Below are 19035 nucleotides of genomic sequence, written 5' to 3' on the forward strand. Positions count from 1 at the left end.
AATGCTCATTCTATCAGAAGCAGTACTTTGGAAAAGCGAGTCAACCTATGAACTTACGCCTGAATGGTCATCGGGCCGACACCCATAACAGTGCCTCTATTGCAGTCGCGCAACACTTCAACGAGCCGAACCACAATTTCGATGATGTAAAGCTCTATATTCTGCAGTCCAACTTTAAGTCTCCAAGATACCGGAAATGCAGAGAATCATACTTAATCTACAAATTCAATTGCCTGGAGCCGGCTGGAACCAATGCTTAAAAAGGCAGCTTAGAAACCTTACGGTATCTCAATCGAACAGAAAAGTAATGCTCTCACAAAACGTGGGCCTCTGCATTCTCAACAACCCTGCCTGCCTTTCCCCAAAGCTGTTACTTGAATACGATTTCGGTCCTTCCTTTTTTATTTATTTTTCTCTTGCTTCTAGACGATTTACACATACCACACGCACTAGCATTCCTCGACCTTCGGCGCGCACGCACGCGCACGCACGCACACACACACACACACACACACACGCACACACACACACACACACACACACACACACACACACACACACACACACACACACACACACACACACACACACACACACACACACACACACACACACACACACACACACACACACACACACACACACACACACACACAAAGGAAAAAGTAAAAAAGAAAGAAAACAGAAAAGTCCTTGAATCTACCTCAAAGCTCCCCGGGGATGGTACACGTGCATTCCTTTTCCATTCTTCTACGAACACTGACCTCCACACTCGGAATTCTTCGGACTAGATGGGCTGTTGTGGTTTACGAGTTTTCTCCCTCACACACAGTTCAGTAACCTGGTAATTGCACCCCGCAGACGCCGCCTTCAGACGCAAACTTCCCGGAAGCCACCTTTGAGGTCGCCCGGCAACGCGGCAGCCCAGCTTAAACCATTCCCCCCTGCTACCCCCTACACTCTCGTAGTTTACCCTATTTCTCTCTTGCTGGGTTCTGTCCCATTCACTACACCTCCGTTTCTCTCTCACTATTTCGCGGCTTTCAAACGTCCATTGACCCATTCTGGTGACCTCCTGTGAGCCCAACTCTTAACAACCTCCCTCCTCCCCCCTCTCTCAAACTCAATCTGTATCTACAAAACAGTGTGCCAGAGATGAACCGTGATGCCTTGAAAAAGACAATACTTCTTTTCGAAACATTGGCAGAGGTTTCAATACCTTCGAAACAATACCTTCTCCAAAGTATTATTTCATTCTGCTGACCATCTTCAAAGCCCCCTCGTTCTATATATCGAGTCCCGCTCCCGGAAAAACGGCGGATTTTTTCTCGACTTATATTTTCGCTTATTTATCAATGAATCAAAGAAACGTGACAAGCACACGTCATTCGGCCCTATTAAATATTTCGAAAAGAGCCGAATAGCACTGTCAATGACGACTGCAACCTTGATATGTATCTTTACCGAGTCCCTCGTCCCGTATCTCTCTGTTCTGCTACATGCATTACGAGGCACTGGCTCCAGCAGTTCGGATATGCCAATGGCTAACCCCAACCTCCGACCACGTTCTACGTGGCGGCCGCTGGGAAAGAAGACGTTCTACGTCTCCCGCGGTAGTCGAGGGGCGGCGCTAGTTGACCGGCCTCAGAGCTCTTGTAAATATAAACCCCCGCTTTAAAGTCGAGAGAGAAGCCGCTGTGGGGATAGCGTAATGGCGAACGCACCGCACCGGTTATGCGGAGATGTGGGTTCGAGTCCCGCTCCCGGAAAAACGCCGGATTTTTTCTCGACTTATATTTTCGCTTATTTATCAATGAATCAAAGAAACGTGACAAGCACAAGTCATTCGGCCCTATTAAATATTTCGAAAAAAGCAGAATAGCACCGGCAATGACGACTGCAACCTTGATATATATATATATATATATATATATATATATATATATATATATATACATTTTTTTAACATACAGAAGAAAGAAAGAAAGAAAAACACGCGCCCAGAGTGGGGACCGAAAGGCGTGGGTTCGGTCCCCACTCTGAGCGCGTGTTTTTCTTTCTTTCTTTCTTCTGTATGTTAAAAAAAAGTTTACTTCATTAACCCTAGTAAAAAAGAAAAAAGAGCCTAACCACACCCCTATGCCTCCTTTGGCATTGTAGACTGCTGACCTATCTTTCTGTATTTCCTCAACGAGCCCCTCATTTCCTTACTATATTACTCGGCGAAAGCCGGGTCTCGGTTCTGGCAGCCTTGATGCCTAGGTAGCATAAGAGGGCTTCCCGCCAGTTACCCGCTCATGACAGGCTGTAGACGTTGGAGTCACGCCCCGGGGGTTGAAAAGAAGGTTTCCTTCTCCCCGTGTAGTCAGAGTGGCGCTGGCTACCACCCTCAAGTGTCAGATACACTTCTAATAAATATAATAAGCCCAGAAAGTGAAGGAGAACACAGTCGCCCAGATAGCCGAATTGGTAAGGCATTCGACATGAAATCGAAAGGCTTGGGTTCGGTCCCCACTCTGGGCGCGTGTTTTTCTTTCTTTCTTTCTTCTGTATGTTAAAAAATGTTTACTTCATTAACCCTAGTAAAAAAGAAAAAAAGAGCCTAACCACACCCCTATGCCTCCTTTGGCGCTGTAGACTGCCGACCTATCTTTCTGTATTTCCTCAACGAGCCCCTCATTTCCTTACTATATATATATATATATATATATATATAGATATATATATATATATATATATATATATATATATATATATATATATATATATATATATATATATATATATATATTCCTGTAACGAGAAATGCCCGACTGATTGACTCAGTGACTTTTGACTCAGACTCATAAACGCCCAGCCAAAACAGCTCGTCCTGCAGTCTTTAAATATCGGGGGCACATTTGTGTCAAGGCACAGAAGCTCATTAAGGAGGGATTTTTTGATATCGTGCTTCTAAACGAGGGAAAGGGGGGAAATCGTGTTTTTCAAACAGTAGTGTAAAAGCGCTAACGCGATCCGGTTGGTGCATATTGCTTAAATGCAACAACAGCGTAAAAGTCAGGAGCAATGAAGCCTTGAAACACTCTCCACTGACCACCAACTAAAAGTTTTATTTAGAACAAAGGGGTTTTTGCACGTGCACTACATTACACATACCAAAAACACCACAGAACTAGTTCAGAGCCTGTGAGAAGCTGGTTATTCCAACGGGCTGCTAATAGCCGCAAGAAGCATGCCAAGAAATGGGTAACGTATGGGCTTTATTCACATTATGTCTCTACACGGTAACGTACCATAGTGAGAAGAAGCTTGCTGGCACTGCCAGACCCTTATGAAATGCTTCAAACGGTTTGGAAAAGTTGCGCCAGTACACTGTTCACAAGCACTTCTGCAGTCGAGTAGTTGGTTAGAACTTGAGGAATCTCAGAATATACCTTTCGGACTACGCGTGTGTTTCTTATTTCAATTACGAATACACTACGTGATGTATGAGCATTTGTTAGAGGCTATCTCTAACATCACGCTGATGTGAGGTAACCTGTGGATAACGTGACGAGGTTTTTTACCGAAACGTTTTTCTTGTAGGTGTCTTCAGCATTATCCAAAGGAACCAGGGTGACTGGTTTCTGTATTATTTCGGTCACCATTGGAACACATACATGCAGCTGTTTATGGCGGTTTCAAGCACTTCGGTTCCGCAACGAGCTTTATCGGTTACTGCAAAACAATAATCGAAATGTACGGTATGGAGAGACGTTCAGCGACAATGGGAGGTCAATTGACAAAACTGCAATGTGGGCACAGACAGGGAATTGTGAACACACTTTCTCTAACGGTGAGCAAACTTTTTGAACGAGGTGGAGTCCCGCCGAAAAAAGGACGCCTTAAAGACACTAGAGTTTTCGATGCGCAACAGCTTTCTAACGAACAGTGCTTTTTTCTCTTCATAAGGAACTTCTCTTGGAATTTCTTATAATGGCGGTTGTACAACCGGCGTTGAAGCTGATAGCGCTGTTGCCTCCCTGCCTGCCCAGATGGAATCAGCAGGAGCTAAACTTCACGGACGTGGTGTACTACCGATCCATGTACATCAATCACAGGCCACAGCAGATCATGGTGCACTGCAGTCCGTGTCCCTTCAGCGGGCCTTACGTTCATTTGCTTGAAGGCATAAATTTCACATTCGTGCCGACAAAGTTCCCTAAAAGCATCTTGGGGCAGCCTATTCTGGTAAGACGTAGCTCCTGGAAAGTAATCATGTAGTTGAACTGTGCACGTATATGTCAATGTTGGTGTGATTCTTTAGGACATCCCGCGCTTGCACAAAAAACGGCAGAGGAGAGCCTCCCGTTCTTTAAGTATACATTCAACGGTATCCATGAAATTTCCCTGTATAATTTTCTCACCTCCATTGGACGCAAGAATTATCAAAACGCACGTGGTAAACAGCCGAAACTTTACCCTGGCTGAAACCCGCGGCCTTCCTAAAAACTATTCCTTTTGACTCAAAACTACTCCATCGATAATAAAGAAGTTGAGCTACACTCCGCATGACCCCGGGTGTATTTTCAGATGTCGCGCGAAACCTCGTCATGCGTGTATTTCACAATATAAGGCCACACCGGCAACTGCTCGTTGCAAGCATTGTGTAAAAGTACATCGAAGAATTGTTGCCTCGCATGTACTCTGTATCTGGAAAGCGAACAGAGGACTTGAGTCTCAAGAGGTTTGGAATAAAACACGTTTGAATAATGAAAGCGCATTCTTCCAGTTATCAAAAAGACAACTAATTTCATAACTATAAGTGTTTCCTGAATTATGAATTCAAGAAGCATAGACACTATTTTAACAAAGGCTACAAAGATGTAATACTGGGTGTGCTTATCGCGATGATGGTGTGAGTTTTTTTTGACAGGTATAGCATTGTCAGCAATTTCAAAAGATTCTTCATCTGAAAATGTCGGAATTATAATGAAGCTTACCTAAAAATTTGGAAACTGACTGTTTTCACATTTGGGAGACACTGCTGTTCTTGCGACTGTTCGCCCCCGAGTCATTCAAACTGCTAAAAATGACTGAGTGCGTCGTAAAATGACGAACAAAAGGCGCTTGAAACAAGCAGACATATTAAGATTTATTACTGCTATGTGCATTGAACAATGAACGACTGAACAAGTATTCAATATCTACTATTCTAACGATACTGTTTCAATAATGATCGATATTATGCATGTCAATCGAGATTACTTCGGCATGGGACGCAAGACGTCGACGTAACTTCGAAATCGTGGCATTAGAAATGTTTATGTCATCGTAAGAAGCGATGGTTACGGCGGTAAACTTGACGCCGGCTTTCAAGAATATTTCCTGTCGAAGCCATAGGAATCAAGGGCATCGCAATGGTGAATATGATGAAGAAACGAGTGACTTTGTGAAATCTTTTTCTTCATATCTATACTTTCAAAACGCACCTAATTCCCTTTATTTCAAATTAGAAAATGATTTTCAATCGCAGTCAACAAACCCAAAGTACTTCAGCCCGAAATGGTCGATCTATGCTCATCAAATAACTTGAAAAATTGCTCAAAGGACTCTCTCTATCTTCGTATCAGCGGTATTCGTTACATTGGCGTGGTGTTTTTTGACCGATTTCTTTTCAGATGCAGAAGAAAACATACTCGGTAGCCAATTCGAAAAAAAACTGAACACATTTTTACCCAGTGGGACCAACGGGCACTCGCCCGATTATGGTAGCGCCGTTGCCGATCAAAGTATTGAAGGAAAGAGTGCCGCTCGAAGGAAAGAGAGTTAGCGGAAACGTTGCATTGTCATTTACGAACGCAGCGCTGCAATGTGACAGAAGTCACCTTTGCAGTGAAATAACTGAAAAAGTGTGTTGGTGCGGGCTTGTTGGTACATAACTGAATATGGAAAAACAGCGCTAAAACGGGACAAAGAACGTGACAAGACTGGGCGCTGTCTTGTCACGTTCTTTGTCCTGTTTTAGCGCTGTTTTTCCAAATGCAGTGAAATACGCACATATGTCTGTGGTAGGAAAGCTACAACATAGGATTCAATGCACTCTGGACGGCGACATGTACGTCCAAGGTTATGGACGGCCAAGGTTATGATACCTTAATTAGTTTGTGATGTTTAACAAAACGAAGTCGGAGGCACAAACGGCAGATGCAATGGCGCACAGAAATGACGTCGATGGACGCTAGCGCTAACCTGAAGCCAGCATTTACGTTAAATAAAGCCACTGAGCGTTCTATAGCACGCCATGTCTGGGCAAGGAACCATGCACCTCACGCGGTGACGCTACGGTCGCATGGAACAAGGTCAACGTCTAAGTGATGTCTCGTAGGGGCGTAAGATGTAAGAATCATGGAGTTTACCAAGAAATGTACTGTCTTTTGGTACCTGTAAGGAAACGGTCATTAATGCCACCGTTAGGAACATCGTCCGCTTTTTCTTATGCTCGCCACCTGACGGCGATAGTAGTCCGTGCTACGGTGATGTGTAGCTCCTTCCTCTTTCATGACGTAACACTTCGACATTCACTCCAGGGTAATAGTTCTTCGTGCAGCGAGCCCAAAACATTTTGCGAAAAAAGACCCACTTCAGTAACCCAATTGATGTCACCTAAATACCACGCTTGGCCTTTGTGTTTTCCATTTGTTTATTAAAGCGGAGCTTTCGCTGCCTCACTGATGGCGACGTTGCCCCAAACGCACTGAAGGAAAGCGAGCTTGCAGAATGGGTTTTCACAGAGGCTCGTGATCAGGCTTTGAGGCTCGTGATGCATGAAGCGCCCGAAGAAGAAGCTGCTCCCCATGGTCAGAATCGAACCTGGGTCATTCGAGTTCTGAAGCAGACGTGTCTTCAACTGCGCCACTCCGACACCGTCGAAGCAGTTTGTACATTGACTGTGACTCATGCTGCATGAGCGAAACCTACGAATTTAAGGCACCTTCCTTAAAGGAGGCATGAAGAGAAAATGCAAGTTGGTTTTATTCGAAAGATTTCGTGTGTTATAGTGCCCCCAGCGCTTGTCCGGATACAAACGGTGCTTTATTCACTGAGAAATTAAACTTAGGTTAAAATTTTGATTTCCCGCTCAATCGTGCGTTTTCGTGGTCCCAAATGACATCACAGGAACCGACCGCTCTGCTACAGAGTACCTTCATTCACGCATCCGCCGTACAGGGTAGAGACACGTATACGCTGGCGCCGCCATTTTCGGTTGCTCGCTCGCCGCCGAAGCAAGTTATTGTGTCAAAACCGCGCTAAAATTATCGCCGCAACGCGGTTTACTGAAGAAGTTTGAATCATATTGTCTGTTTCGCGTTGCTAGGTCTTGTGGGAAACGACAAAAATAACGCGTTGAGCCCGTTGGCCCAATTGCGGCGGCACGGGACCGTTCAAAGGTTGTCTCCAGCCTGTACAGCGGTGTTGGTTTGTTCCCGCGTTTCTTTACGTTCCGTAACCTAGATGGCGCCATCATACCGTGGCAAGCGTTTGGTTTGTTTTTGCCCGCATTTAAACCTGGCTTGTTTTTGTTCTGGGAGAAAATATTCGTTCCCTGAAACAGTGCTCGCTCGACAAATGGGGTCACGTAAGACACCGTTGCTTGCGTCAATCGGCCAGTGTCGTCTGAGACAACCCCAAGCCCCGTAGTGCTGTGCAGCTAAACTGAGCATGCTGTGCGCAGTACGAACAGCAGAACGCATCAGTACTTCTATGTTTACATGTGCTTTCGTAACTTCCACTGTTTGTCCCATCATTCTTATTGTTTTGTAAAGAAAGTGCCCTAAATTTAAGCGCAAATCGCTCGTTCGTCTAGTTTGTAAGCTCTACCTAATTTGCGTCTGCTTCTGCCAGCCTCCGCCAATCGCAGAGCTTAGCTCATGTGACATCATAGGTTCTGCTGCGGGAAATGAGCTGGTGGGTCGCATGACCATTCCCGTTTTTCCTAATTATGTAGCTTATTTGAGCGAAGTTTACGTTAAAAGTGGTGTCAGTATGATTCTAACGAGACAATATTTTGAATGAACCAAACTTGTGTTTTCTCATCATGGCTCCTTTAAAAAAAGGGGCATTGATTTTTTTAGTTTTCTCATTTCTCAACTGATAAATATATTCATCGCCTTGCTGGGTGGCATTTTGTGTTTACTTCCTTTCAGTTTAATTTTTACTTGTTTTAAACAAGTGACCCCTGCTACTTTCTTATGAATCTTTACAACGTTGACGTAACCCCTCACCTTCGTGCAATGCCTTCGGGCCCTTATGTTTTAATAAAGGAAATGAAATGAAATACGGTATTTGCAGATCCCTCACCACTCTACAGATGTCGTCCGGTTACTTGCCTTGATGAAATATGGTGGAGTGTACCTGGACCATGATGTGTTCGTGGTGCGGTCTCTCCGGCCACTACTGCGTTACGAGGCTGCTATGTTTTGCCGCGACGGATTAATTGGAAACATGATGCTCTTCTTCCACAAGAACTCGCGCTTCCTGAGGCTGTTTCTTCAGACATACCGCTAGTAAGTGCATTTGATACGAGTACAAACGCCACTAAAGCCTATTGACAGCTACAGCTTATAGTTCCGCCCCGTGAGTTTGTGGCGACGCTGGCCAAGAATCGGGGTACAACAAGCTCTGCGAAGTTATTGGTATGTTCATGTTTTGCAAAATATTGAAATGTAATTTTTCTTTACTAATAACATCGTTACAACTTAACTACACTATTACAGCAAAGCTTTATAGTCTAGGCCATGGTTTCTCAAAGTAGGTTCCGCGGAACCTTCGGGTTCCGCAGGCCCCTCCTCAGGGTTCCGCGAGCCACTGATAAATTTCCCCTGGTTCCGCAGTCGCCAAGTCTTATATGGTGAACTTGAGGCGCGATCGATTTAAGAAACCTCCATTACTCACGCCTGAGTGTCACTAAGCACATCTCGGCGCATAACATAACAGAAACGTGCGAGCTGCGCAATAAATCTCGCCAGCAGCTTGTAGCCAGCCAGACTCCGAAAACGGGCCACGTGGTTAAACTATTGCACTTTAATCTCGGCCTTATATTACCCCCATGCACATTTCTCCTGTTTGGTGACTGGTGCCGGTAGCATACGCATTCGCATAATGTCGACGAAAAAAAAAACGATACCCTTGATTGCTTTTGAATGTATTGCACGTTAATGTAGCATGAACGGAATGAAAAATGGTGGGAGGGGGGGGGGTTCCTTGGCACTTAACGGAACTTAGCAGGGTTCCCTGGGACCAACATGCTTTAGAACCCCTGCTCTAGGCCCTCGGTACAGAGATAACCCTTCCATAGCACCCTACTAAACATGCTTGAGAAAACTAAGTCGCACACGTCGCGGTGACTCAGAGGCTAAGGCGCTGTGCTGCCTAGCCCAAGTACGTGGGATTGATCCCGGCCGCCATTCCTGCAAGAGTGGAAGCTTGGACGAGTTGGTAATACGTTGGAGTGGCGGGAAGCGCAAATTAGCACGAGGAGAGAGAACCACAACATACACGAGACAAAGCGCTACTATCAAGTGAAGCTTTATTTTGAGCGACACCACTTATATACAATAACATGGGGTTACTGAGACACAAGGGACGCATCACGGAGCATAAATGATTGCCTTGGAACTATACATTGTCACTGGAAATACAAAACCATTTTACGCCAGGTTCCACGAGCCAATAGAGAGTGCAGTTCTTTTGATGACATTGAAACGGACGGAACGCTATAGGTTGAAGCACCTACAGCTTAGTAAGGGGTAGTAAGGGTGGGGTAGTAAGGGGCAGTAAGGGTAGTAAGCGTAGTAAGGGATAATATTCAGGCAAGAAGTGTATGTTCCTTGCTCATACGCGCACAGTGTGCCTGTGAGTAACCTATGCTTGCTTCTGGGCCCTTCCTCTTTCTTATCTCGAGTTTTGCGCTGCTTCCAGCGAACACTCTCGCGTGCACAGTGCAACTCTAGGATTCGCTTGTTTCTTAGTAGCTGCGTTCTATCCCCTCCAGCGTGGTAACGTGTCGCCAAGTGAGGCCAGATATTGAGCAGTATGAGGGCAAATAATTGAGTGAGTGACGACAAATTACTGCGAGCAAACATTTTACGAGTAAAGGGTGTGCCGCTTGTTTATTCTTGCGCAATATTACCATGAGCACAATATGCGTGATTTTGGGACCTTTTTTCCTTCTCTCACGTTTGCCCTTTTTCTAGTGAATTTCTACGCAACGAGAGTACAATGTTTATATTCGATTGTTTCTTAGTAGCTCAATTCAAGCGCCTCCCCCTCAGTAAATTGGCGTAGTTTTGTGAGGGGTAATATTTATGCAGGAAGGGTGCGTTCCTTGCTCATTCGCGCGCTGTATGCGGGCGTGTACAATATGCTTGGTTTTGGGGCTGTTTTTCTCTTCAGTTGTGGCTGTGCTGCTTCCAGTTAGCTTCGATGCGCTTACAGTACTATCGTTGCGTTCGGTGGTTTCTTAGTGCCTATGTTCAAGCACCTTTAGCTTAGTAAAGCGATGGAGTATTGATTTAGTGATTGATTTATTGTACAGTTTAATGCGCCGACACAAAGCAGGCGATGAGGCGCGCCTTAGTGGAGGGCTCCGGAATAATTTTGACCACCTGGGGATCTTTAAAGTACCGCGAAATCTTGTACACACGGGCGTTTTTGCTTTTTGCCTCTATAAGAAAAGCGGCCGCCGCGGACGGAATCGAACCCGCGACCTCGCGCCAGCAGCGCAACGCCTTAGCCGCTGCGACTCCGCGCCGGGTAGTGGTGGAGTACCGTGAGGGATTGCATGTTAGCAGGATGGGTGCGCTGCTTGCTCATTTGTGCGCTGTGATCCCGTGAGTGCAATTTAGTTGGTTTTTGGGCCTTGTGATTTCTTCTCAAACATTTGCGCTGCTTGTAGTGAATATCTCCGCGTTTACAATACAACTCCTCGTGTTCACTGGTTTCTTAGAAGCTCAGTTCAAGCACCTCCAGCTTAGTAAAATGGAGGAGTATATTGAGGAATACTATTCCAGCTGTAAGAGGCTTTATTCTTTATCATTGGCATGCACTGTGCCCGTGTGTTAAATGTGCTTGCTTTTGGCGTCTTTTTTTATTCTCTCGCGTTTGTGGTGCGTCTAGTGAATCACGTGTTACAGATGAGAAAGTTAGCTGGCATAACTTAGGTCGTGGAACCTTTTCGTATGTAATTCCCTCACAATACTACAGCTTTAAAGATGTCCCTGAATAACCTGATTAAATAATATATGGTACAGCAAAAATGTCTCAAACGACATTTTGTCAAAATAACTTTGTTGCTGTGTGTTTCGTGAACAGTTAACTTTTGTGCAGATGTTGTAATTATACGTGGGGGTGTCTCCAACATATTGCTCCAGAATGGCCAATTGACGTGGGCTAACTTGAAGTTCTACGAATGAAATGGACGAGCAGTGAACTTGAATGAAAAAGACATGTCCGCTGTGTCGTTTTGCAATGAGAAATGGCGTAAAAGCCTTGGTGTTGGCCTGTGCAAATGTAATATTTCGGTCGAACCAATTTTCGGCTCAGTTTGTCGTCGAATTTGCACACTTCGCGACTTCAATTGGTCATACTTTTGCACTTTAGTGAAAACAACCTAAGGGTACTTCGTAAAATGTAGCATTACGGGCAACAATGTGGACATTTATTCTGAGTGTTTGAACCCTGTGCAGCTACGACGGAAACCTATGGTACTACAACGGCGGTTACCTGCCCGACTTCATGGTACGAAGGAATCACTCACACCTGGTACGCTGCCTGCCCAACGGCCTTGAGGGTGACGGGCACATGTGGTCTGTGCTGTACGCCCCACACGCCTACGCGGATTGGCGCAACATGTACGCCATACACACCATCGAGAAGTGGAGAGATTCGGCAAGCTACGATCCCCTGCCTCCCTATGTCGGGTTCAGCGAAACAAACATCCGCGACCTCAACAATGCTTTCGGAGAGCTGTCGCGGTCGGTGCTCTTCGGTACATCGGACTTCGTACCGCCCGACGTTCCCATTCTGAGCGTCGCCGAACTGGCTGCAAAGAAAGACCGAGGCGAGGACCTCACTCATGTCAGTCCACAGTCGGCGAACTCGAAGGTGTTCTGGCTATCTCCTCCCAAGTAATCAGAGGACCTCCTCTCAGCACTCTTGTTTCATGTGCGCGTGGGGGATGATAAAGTTTACATACTACGCTATGTGGTCATCGTATTCCTTTTTTACAAGCCGCTGCAATAGTTTGTGCGCAGATACAATGTCTAAGAATTTCTTTGCTTCCAAGAAACTATGCCAGAAGCCACATTACGTAGCTTTTAAAACTCTAGATTATTAACACACTTGCCTAAAAGTATGACGTATTAAAACCAGGCCATTTTGGACTGAACATTTGTAAGCATGTTGAAGAGGTTAAAATTCTTGCCCGAAAAAAATGCAGGAAACTAAACCGGACCCGTTTAAAGCGAAGCTTCTTGTGAGAGCGCAAGCTGAGTTAGTATAAATGCAATACCATAGACTTACTCGAAAGGAATGGGAAATACCGAAATCATCATTGAGGACGACATCCCCTCGTACCTGCGATAAAAGGCTAAAAAATGATCGGACAAACGAACGAAGACACCGTCCTTTTTTCGCATTTCAGCCTACCATGTCAAACGACCATCTAGCCCCTCAGGTTGCATCGCTGCGTATATGTATTTGGATTAGCGGTGTTAACACCGCATACATACTGCATCATGAAGCGCGACAATCGGTATGAATGGCCCCAGTTTATAGCTGATGTTCCCAACTAGTCCGAATACACGACTGCATTACGTAACGCCACCACACACTGCATTCCAGAGAAGAGTTCTATTCCCTACTTTTCTCTGAATAGATATATTTGCGTAAAGTGCCATACTAAAAAAACTATTCAGAGAAGGGAGACTGGTCGTTGTCGAGCCTTCTGGAAGAACCGCTTGGCATGTCAGTTTTTGACAGCTGACAGCATTAACCGAGGCCGGCATGTGTGAACAAAGGAGGCTTCAAGCGGGAAAAACAACAGTAGACGATGTTAGCAGAACACAGGTAGCAGGTATTCGCATCAACTCACAAGAATATAGTTGTTTGATACTACCTTTCTTTTTACCTGAGTAAACCCTGTTTTGTGTCCTTTGTAAAGCAAAATAACTTGTAAAGCAAACAAACAAGTAAAATCAACCTCTGGTATTTTGAGAAACAAGCCTTATTCGAAGTACAAAATTATACACGTTAAAGAAGTAACGACTACAGGAGGCAGCTCTTGCGAGGAAATAAAAGTAATTTTAAACAGGCTCTTTTTTCGTGAGCAGTGATGGCAACTATGCGGCAGGAATTGCAAGAATGGCTTGCTCTCATGAACCCAAGAATCATTGTTTCCTGCATCCAGCTGTGTTGGGCCATGCCAGCGAGATAAGTGCCTGGGTAGAACATAATGTTCCTCGTAACTTGACCGTGTTTCCTCTAACATCCACCTATTTGCTGATGACTGTGTTATTTTTCGCGAAATAAAGGATGTTAACGATACTAACCTATTGCAAAATGATATCGCTGCCATATCAGAATGGTGCTTGAAGTGGCAAATGGAACTTAACACTACTAAATGCAAAGTTTTGCATGTTTCACGGTCGACGCTTTCTTCCCCTGCTTACTACCTCAATAACACGCCGCTCGAAAACGTTACATCATATCGGTACTTAGGTGTTAATATTTGTGATAATCTAACCTGGTCTTTGCATGTTGAGAATTTAATTAACAGCGCTAATCGCATGTTAGGCTACTTACGCCGCAACTTTCATTCCGCACCGGTCTCATTAAAAACACTGTTATACAAAACATTAGTTAGGTCAAAACGTGAATACGCAGCTTCTTTTAGGGACCCCAGCTCTGAAACTCTCATTAAATCATTAGAACTAGTTCAGAACAACGCCGCTCGTTTCAGTTTTCACAATTACAGCGGAACAGCTAGTGTTACATCTATGAAAAATTCCTTGCAATTACCTCATCTGGGTACTCGTCGAAAATACAGTAGACTTTCCTTGTTCCATAAAATTTATTACCACAACTCTATTTTACGCACCGCTCTTATTTCCCCAACTTCGTATGTTTCGTCCCGCACTGGCCACCCTCACAAAGTAGGCATTATGACATGCCTCACTAACACTTGTTTTCAGTCATTCATTCCTCGTACATCGAACGAATGGAACCACCTTCCCGGACCAATTGCTGGCATTCAAGATAACGAACGCTTCCGCACTGCATTATTAACAATGTAACAGATGTTAAGTGTACATGTTTAGTTGTTGTTGCTGCTGCACTTTGTTTTATTTCTTTGTTGTATTGATCCCACTACATGAACCCACACTCCCCTCTGTAATGCCCTTGGCCTTGAGGGTAAAATAAATAAATAAATAAACTTACAGAGTGTATAAGTAGTGAGTAATGAGAGTTATCGCACAGAAAGACAGCTACAAAAGGTCACGGCAAGGTGAGTTAAGTGTATCAATTTCAGCGCATGCTTTGAATCCCGACATATTGATGCCATTCTAGTGTGGACCTTGTTACTGAGGCTAAGTACGGCTTGTTCTGAAAATAAATTCAACAAATTTTGCGGTACGAAAATGGCCAATAAAGGAGTACTGACACGAAATTTCAAAGCTGAGATAACTATGTAAAACGCTTCCTTTTTATTAGGAGATATCTCCCAGCAAGGTGTAACAGTAACCGTTGAGCGATACATATTTAAAATTCGTTTTAATCGTCGCCCGCACGAGAAAGCCCGGAGCGGACCGACATGACATCATCTGCTACTTGGCCAAAAATTCCGACTTCGGGGCTCCCGTGACGAAGCCGACGCTCTGGCTGTGGTCAGAGACGGAGAGAAAATCAGACGCTGAGAGGAAAGAGCAGCAGTGAGAGAGGCGAATCGAGAAGACGAAGAGAGAGCCAAGCGCACGTTTTCGAATGTAGAAAGAGAAAAGCTAGCCCAGGAGAAAGACTTGGTCGAGTTAAAGCTACGTTTATCGACTTCTAGCGCATCAAACCAGAGTTTAGAACAATCCCTTGTATTTCCAGTACCACAGACGTCCAAAAGGCCAGAAGTTTGCCCAAGAAAGCTCATGGCCCCTTTTAATGACAAAATAGATGACGTCGATGCTTATGTCCGCCCCTTAGAACGGGTAGCACTAGGGCAAGTTTGGGAGAAGAGTGATTGGGCGACAGCATTGAGTCTCTGTCTGGTCGGCGAAGCAGTGAGTGTCTTCAGAAGAATGCCGGCATCGGAGTATATGGACTACGACACTGTAAAGAGAGCATTGCTGCAAAGATTTAGACTTACAGGTGACGGTTTCCACGAGAAATTTTGCAACGTAAAGCCTGACAATGCGGAGTCAAGTAAACAGTTTGCTTCACGTATCATGAGTTACTTTGACCAGTGGTTCGAGATGTGCAACACAGAAAAGACGTATGAAAAACTTTGTGGTCGAATGGTGACGAAACAGTTTCTCAAGTGTTGAGCTACACCGTCACGTCGGCGGTCATCGTTAACCAGCTGCTCATAGTTCTAGCGGAAGAATTATAAGAGATCATAATCTGACCGCACATAGTCTCTATCTCTCCCTTCACCGGTATATTTCACCCCAAATTGTGTTTCATGCTCGGTTGCCGGTTTATAAGTGTGCGGGTTGATCGTAGAGGGAGCGGGCATGTACACACAGCAGGACGTAATTCAGCTTAGATAAGGGACACGTTGTGATAGTGGGAAGTTTGAGTCTCATGGCTCAAAGTTCCCTGCCAGCTGTCCGCCGCAATCCAGCGGTTTGCGACTGGGTTTGTGTGTTGCACAGACGATTTCGTGCCTACGACCGGGAAGCGAGAGGGACAGCCATGTGTGTGTCCGCTAGGATAAAGGATGAGCCCTTCGAGGTGTTAACTAGCTAAGGGACTGGCGCATGTCGTTGGCTTGGAGGAAGAAGAGTGGAAACTGAAGAAACACCAGCCCGAACTGAACCGGGCACGCGCGCGAAAACTATAAAAAAATTGGGCCCATCTCCCCGCGAAGGGGACTCGAGTAAATGCGTCGCATAGGGGGTGGGTGTATTGCGTTAACGTTTAGTGTTTGGGGAGTTGGTGGTAGTGAATGCGTTGTATCAGCAGCTTCTCGACGTAGTTTGAATGAGTCAAGGATATAAGGCGCGTTCGTAGCCTCCCATTCTGTGTCGGCTTTGTGGCGCAGTGGGTAGAGCACCATGTACATTGCGTTCCGCCCGCAGGGTCGAGGGATCGAAACCAGGCGCCGGATAGTATTTTTTTATATAGTGTAGGGGGAGGGGTGCGGACTACGACTACGGACGTCAGCGCGGGTGACATCGTGAGTTACTGAAATGCTCTGCATTTAAAAGCCCTTGCCCCGGCCGATGCCGCCTCAAGTTTCAGCTGGTCGCCAATCCATCCCGCAAGAACAGCAGCTGGCTTGCTTGGAACACCGACATGGGCCAGTATTACTTGTTCAGCTTAAAGGGCTTTTACAGCGACATGTTGGACAGTGCACTGTCCAACATGTCGCTGTCCAACATGAAAGACATGTCTTTCATTTCTAACCACCCGCGATTGACCGTTTGCCTGTTAATGCATGCAAGGGTTGGGAAAGAAAGGAGGGGGCACGCGCAGCTAAAGGTTTCATTCCCTTACTGATGACATGTCGGTTCTTTTGGCGTGAGGCATAAACGTGGCCGTCAAACAACCCAATGGGAGTGGTCAGGTGTACTCAGTGGTTGAGTGGATTGCATTGGTGTGTTACACAAACGATAAGAAGCCTACAACGCGGAAGGGGAAGAGGCAGCTCTACTACGTCTGTCCCGAAGCGAGAAATTCGGGTTTTTACAAAGGTCATTCGGATAATTGACTACGAAGTATGGTCTTTAGTACCAAAACACAAACTTTTGTTTTTTTCGCAGGCCATCCGCTTTCACAGTGTGCAAAGGCACTAACCTGTAAGAGAGCAGTCATCCGCATTGTTGTTACGCTGTTTGCTTCTCTTTCTTCATAAAAAAAGGAGATGAAAACGCAAACTGTCTGCCAAAGAAACCGCACCCTTCACTTTCCCAGCTGCCGCAGCGCCGTCCCGCAATTACATGTATCGAACGCCATGGGTTCATACGTTGTCTTTAACAGTTTTGACTTCTGTAAAAAGAAACAGTAGCTAAGACAAAAAAATGGCTGCTGATTTATATACAGTTAAACCTGGACGGAACGAACGTCGAAGTACGGAATTTATAGATTTAACAAAATTTTTCATATCCCCATTGAGAGCCTTGTTGAAACCCATGCGATTTCCATGTAACGAAGGCGTTGAGACGGTTAAGCGTGATATAACGAATTTGAAACGCTGATGAGTTATTGTGTTTTCCACTTTTTCTGAAAAATCGGAAGGAGAAACGCCCCAATTGAAGCAGCTTTGCCCGCACTACGAACTACCGCGCGTTTCCAGTGTAAGTGCGGTGTCAGTAAGGTGCTAGGCCTATTGCAAATGAACAGAGAAAGCGGGCAGGGGCACGCGGCGCATTATCATCATCATAATAAGTGGTTCGAACACATGGAATTAAGAAGTACGTATCGCTCCGTCTAAGGCTCCGGGCCTTCGAGTCGCGCTAGCTTCCGCGACATTTTCGGTTCCGATCAACCCGGGAGATCGCCCTTCGAAGCATCACCCGCATGGCTTCGTCAATCGACCGCCTTCGGTAGACACGTGGCGTCGTCAGGAGCGGCTAACGCGAGCTCTTAACCAACTGAATGACCTGCTGCAGCAGCACTCTCCCGAGGCGGCGAACCTTAGCTCCCACTTCGACTACATGGTGCAGCAAGACGCTGAGCTCACGGCGTTCAACGGAAAGATCGCCGAGGCAACGGATGATGACGCGCTGGAGGAATAGCTCAAGGGAGCGGCAGAGTACAACCGCAAGGTTTGGTACGCCGTCTCTCGGGCACGGTTTCTTCTGAGAAATGCCCAGCCGAACGCTCCCGTAGCCAGCGAATGCGGGACAGCAGCTGCTTCAGCCCATGATCCAACAGGTACGTCATCACGCATCGCGCCTGCGTAACGGCATCGGACAGTCGCCCTTCTGAAACTTCATATTCAAGCGTTTTGGGGAATTTTGCACGAGTGGCAAGCTTTTCGGGATCACTACAGCTTGACCATACGTGACAACGTCGTGCAGACAAACATTGAGAAATTCAAGTACCTGCTGACGAACTTGATCGGCGATGCCAGGCGAGCCATCGAGGGTATCCGACTCTCGGAAGCTAACTACGACGTAGCGTTCAGCGCCTTTGTTCAACGCTTTGGCCGTCCAGAGTTGCTCATTAACGAGCATATCGATCAACTGCTGGCATTCACACCGATACGTAGATTGACGGATATCGATAGGCTCCGCGAGTTGTACGACAAGGTACATTTCCGCGTCAGTGCCCTGGAAACACTGGGAGTTGCGCAAGAGCAGTATGTCGTGGTTCTCAACCGTGTGCTCCTGCGATGCCTGCCCGATGACATAATCCTGATTTACCGGCAGAGGGCTAAGGAATTGGGCCAAGGGTCGACTACTGGATCCGTGGCGGAATCCGCGATGAGTCAAGGACAAGGTTGCCAGGTGAAGAAATTACAGGAATTCTTGAGGATCGAAATTAAGATTCTCGAGGAAGGGAAGCAGGGGCAACTTCTATCAACTGCACCTCGTGGATCCGTCCAGAACGCTGACTTGAACCCCCCAGGACCATTGGAGACACCCGTTCCCTCAGCGTTGGCATTGACCGCAGAGACCGAGTCCTCAGCCACACCGGCGTGTCCCTTGTTTGACAGCCGCGGTAACAAGGTGGGGAACTGTCGGGTCAACCAGTCGGCGGCCGAGAGGAGGACACGATTGCGCAACGCTCGCTGCTGCTTCGGGTGCCGCAGACGCAACCATGTGGCTTGTCAACGCAGAG

The 19035-nt window shown here is 46.0% G+C and overlaps 2 protein-coding genes and 1 non-coding gene across 3 annotated transcripts in view; all 3 read left to right on the plus strand.

The window, feature by feature from the left end:
• Positions 1-8547, plus strand: part of LOC144175694 (uncharacterized) — a 39414-nt gene extending 30867 nt beyond the window's left edge. Inside the window, exons 3-4 of the mRNA XM_077704735.1 lie at positions 4035-4230; positions 8332-8547. Of these exons, the coding sequence (XP_077560861.1) occupies positions 4035-4230; positions 8332-8547 (412 nt within the window). The remainder of the gene's footprint in view (positions 1-4034; positions 4231-8331) is intronic.
• On the plus strand, positions 2452-2523 carry Trnas-uga (transfer RNA serine (anticodon UGA)). The gene has a single exon. It is a non-coding gene; the product is annotated as a tRNA-Ser (tRNA).
• Positions 8548-10833: 2286 nt separating the features above from the next.
• LOC144175695 (uncharacterized) lies at positions 10834-12338 on the plus strand. The gene is made up of 2 exons (XM_077704736.1): positions 10834-10871; positions 11727-12338. Exons 1-2 carry the CDS (start codon positions 10834-10836, stop codon positions 12169-12171), a joined length of 483 nt encoding a protein of 160 aa, XP_077560862.1. The 3' UTR covers positions 12172-12338.
• The last annotated feature ends 6697 nt before the right edge of the window (positions 12339-19035 follow it).

This window comes from Haemaphysalis longicornis, unplaced genomic scaffold, assembly GCF_048455015.1.
Source record: "Haemaphysalis longicornis isolate Haplotype H1 unplaced genomic scaffold, Haemaphysalis longicornis Haplotype H1 scaffold_3, whole genome shotgun sequence".
Lineage (NCBI taxonomy): Eukaryota > Metazoa > Arthropoda > Arachnida > Ixodida > Ixodidae > Haemaphysalis > Haemaphysalis longicornis.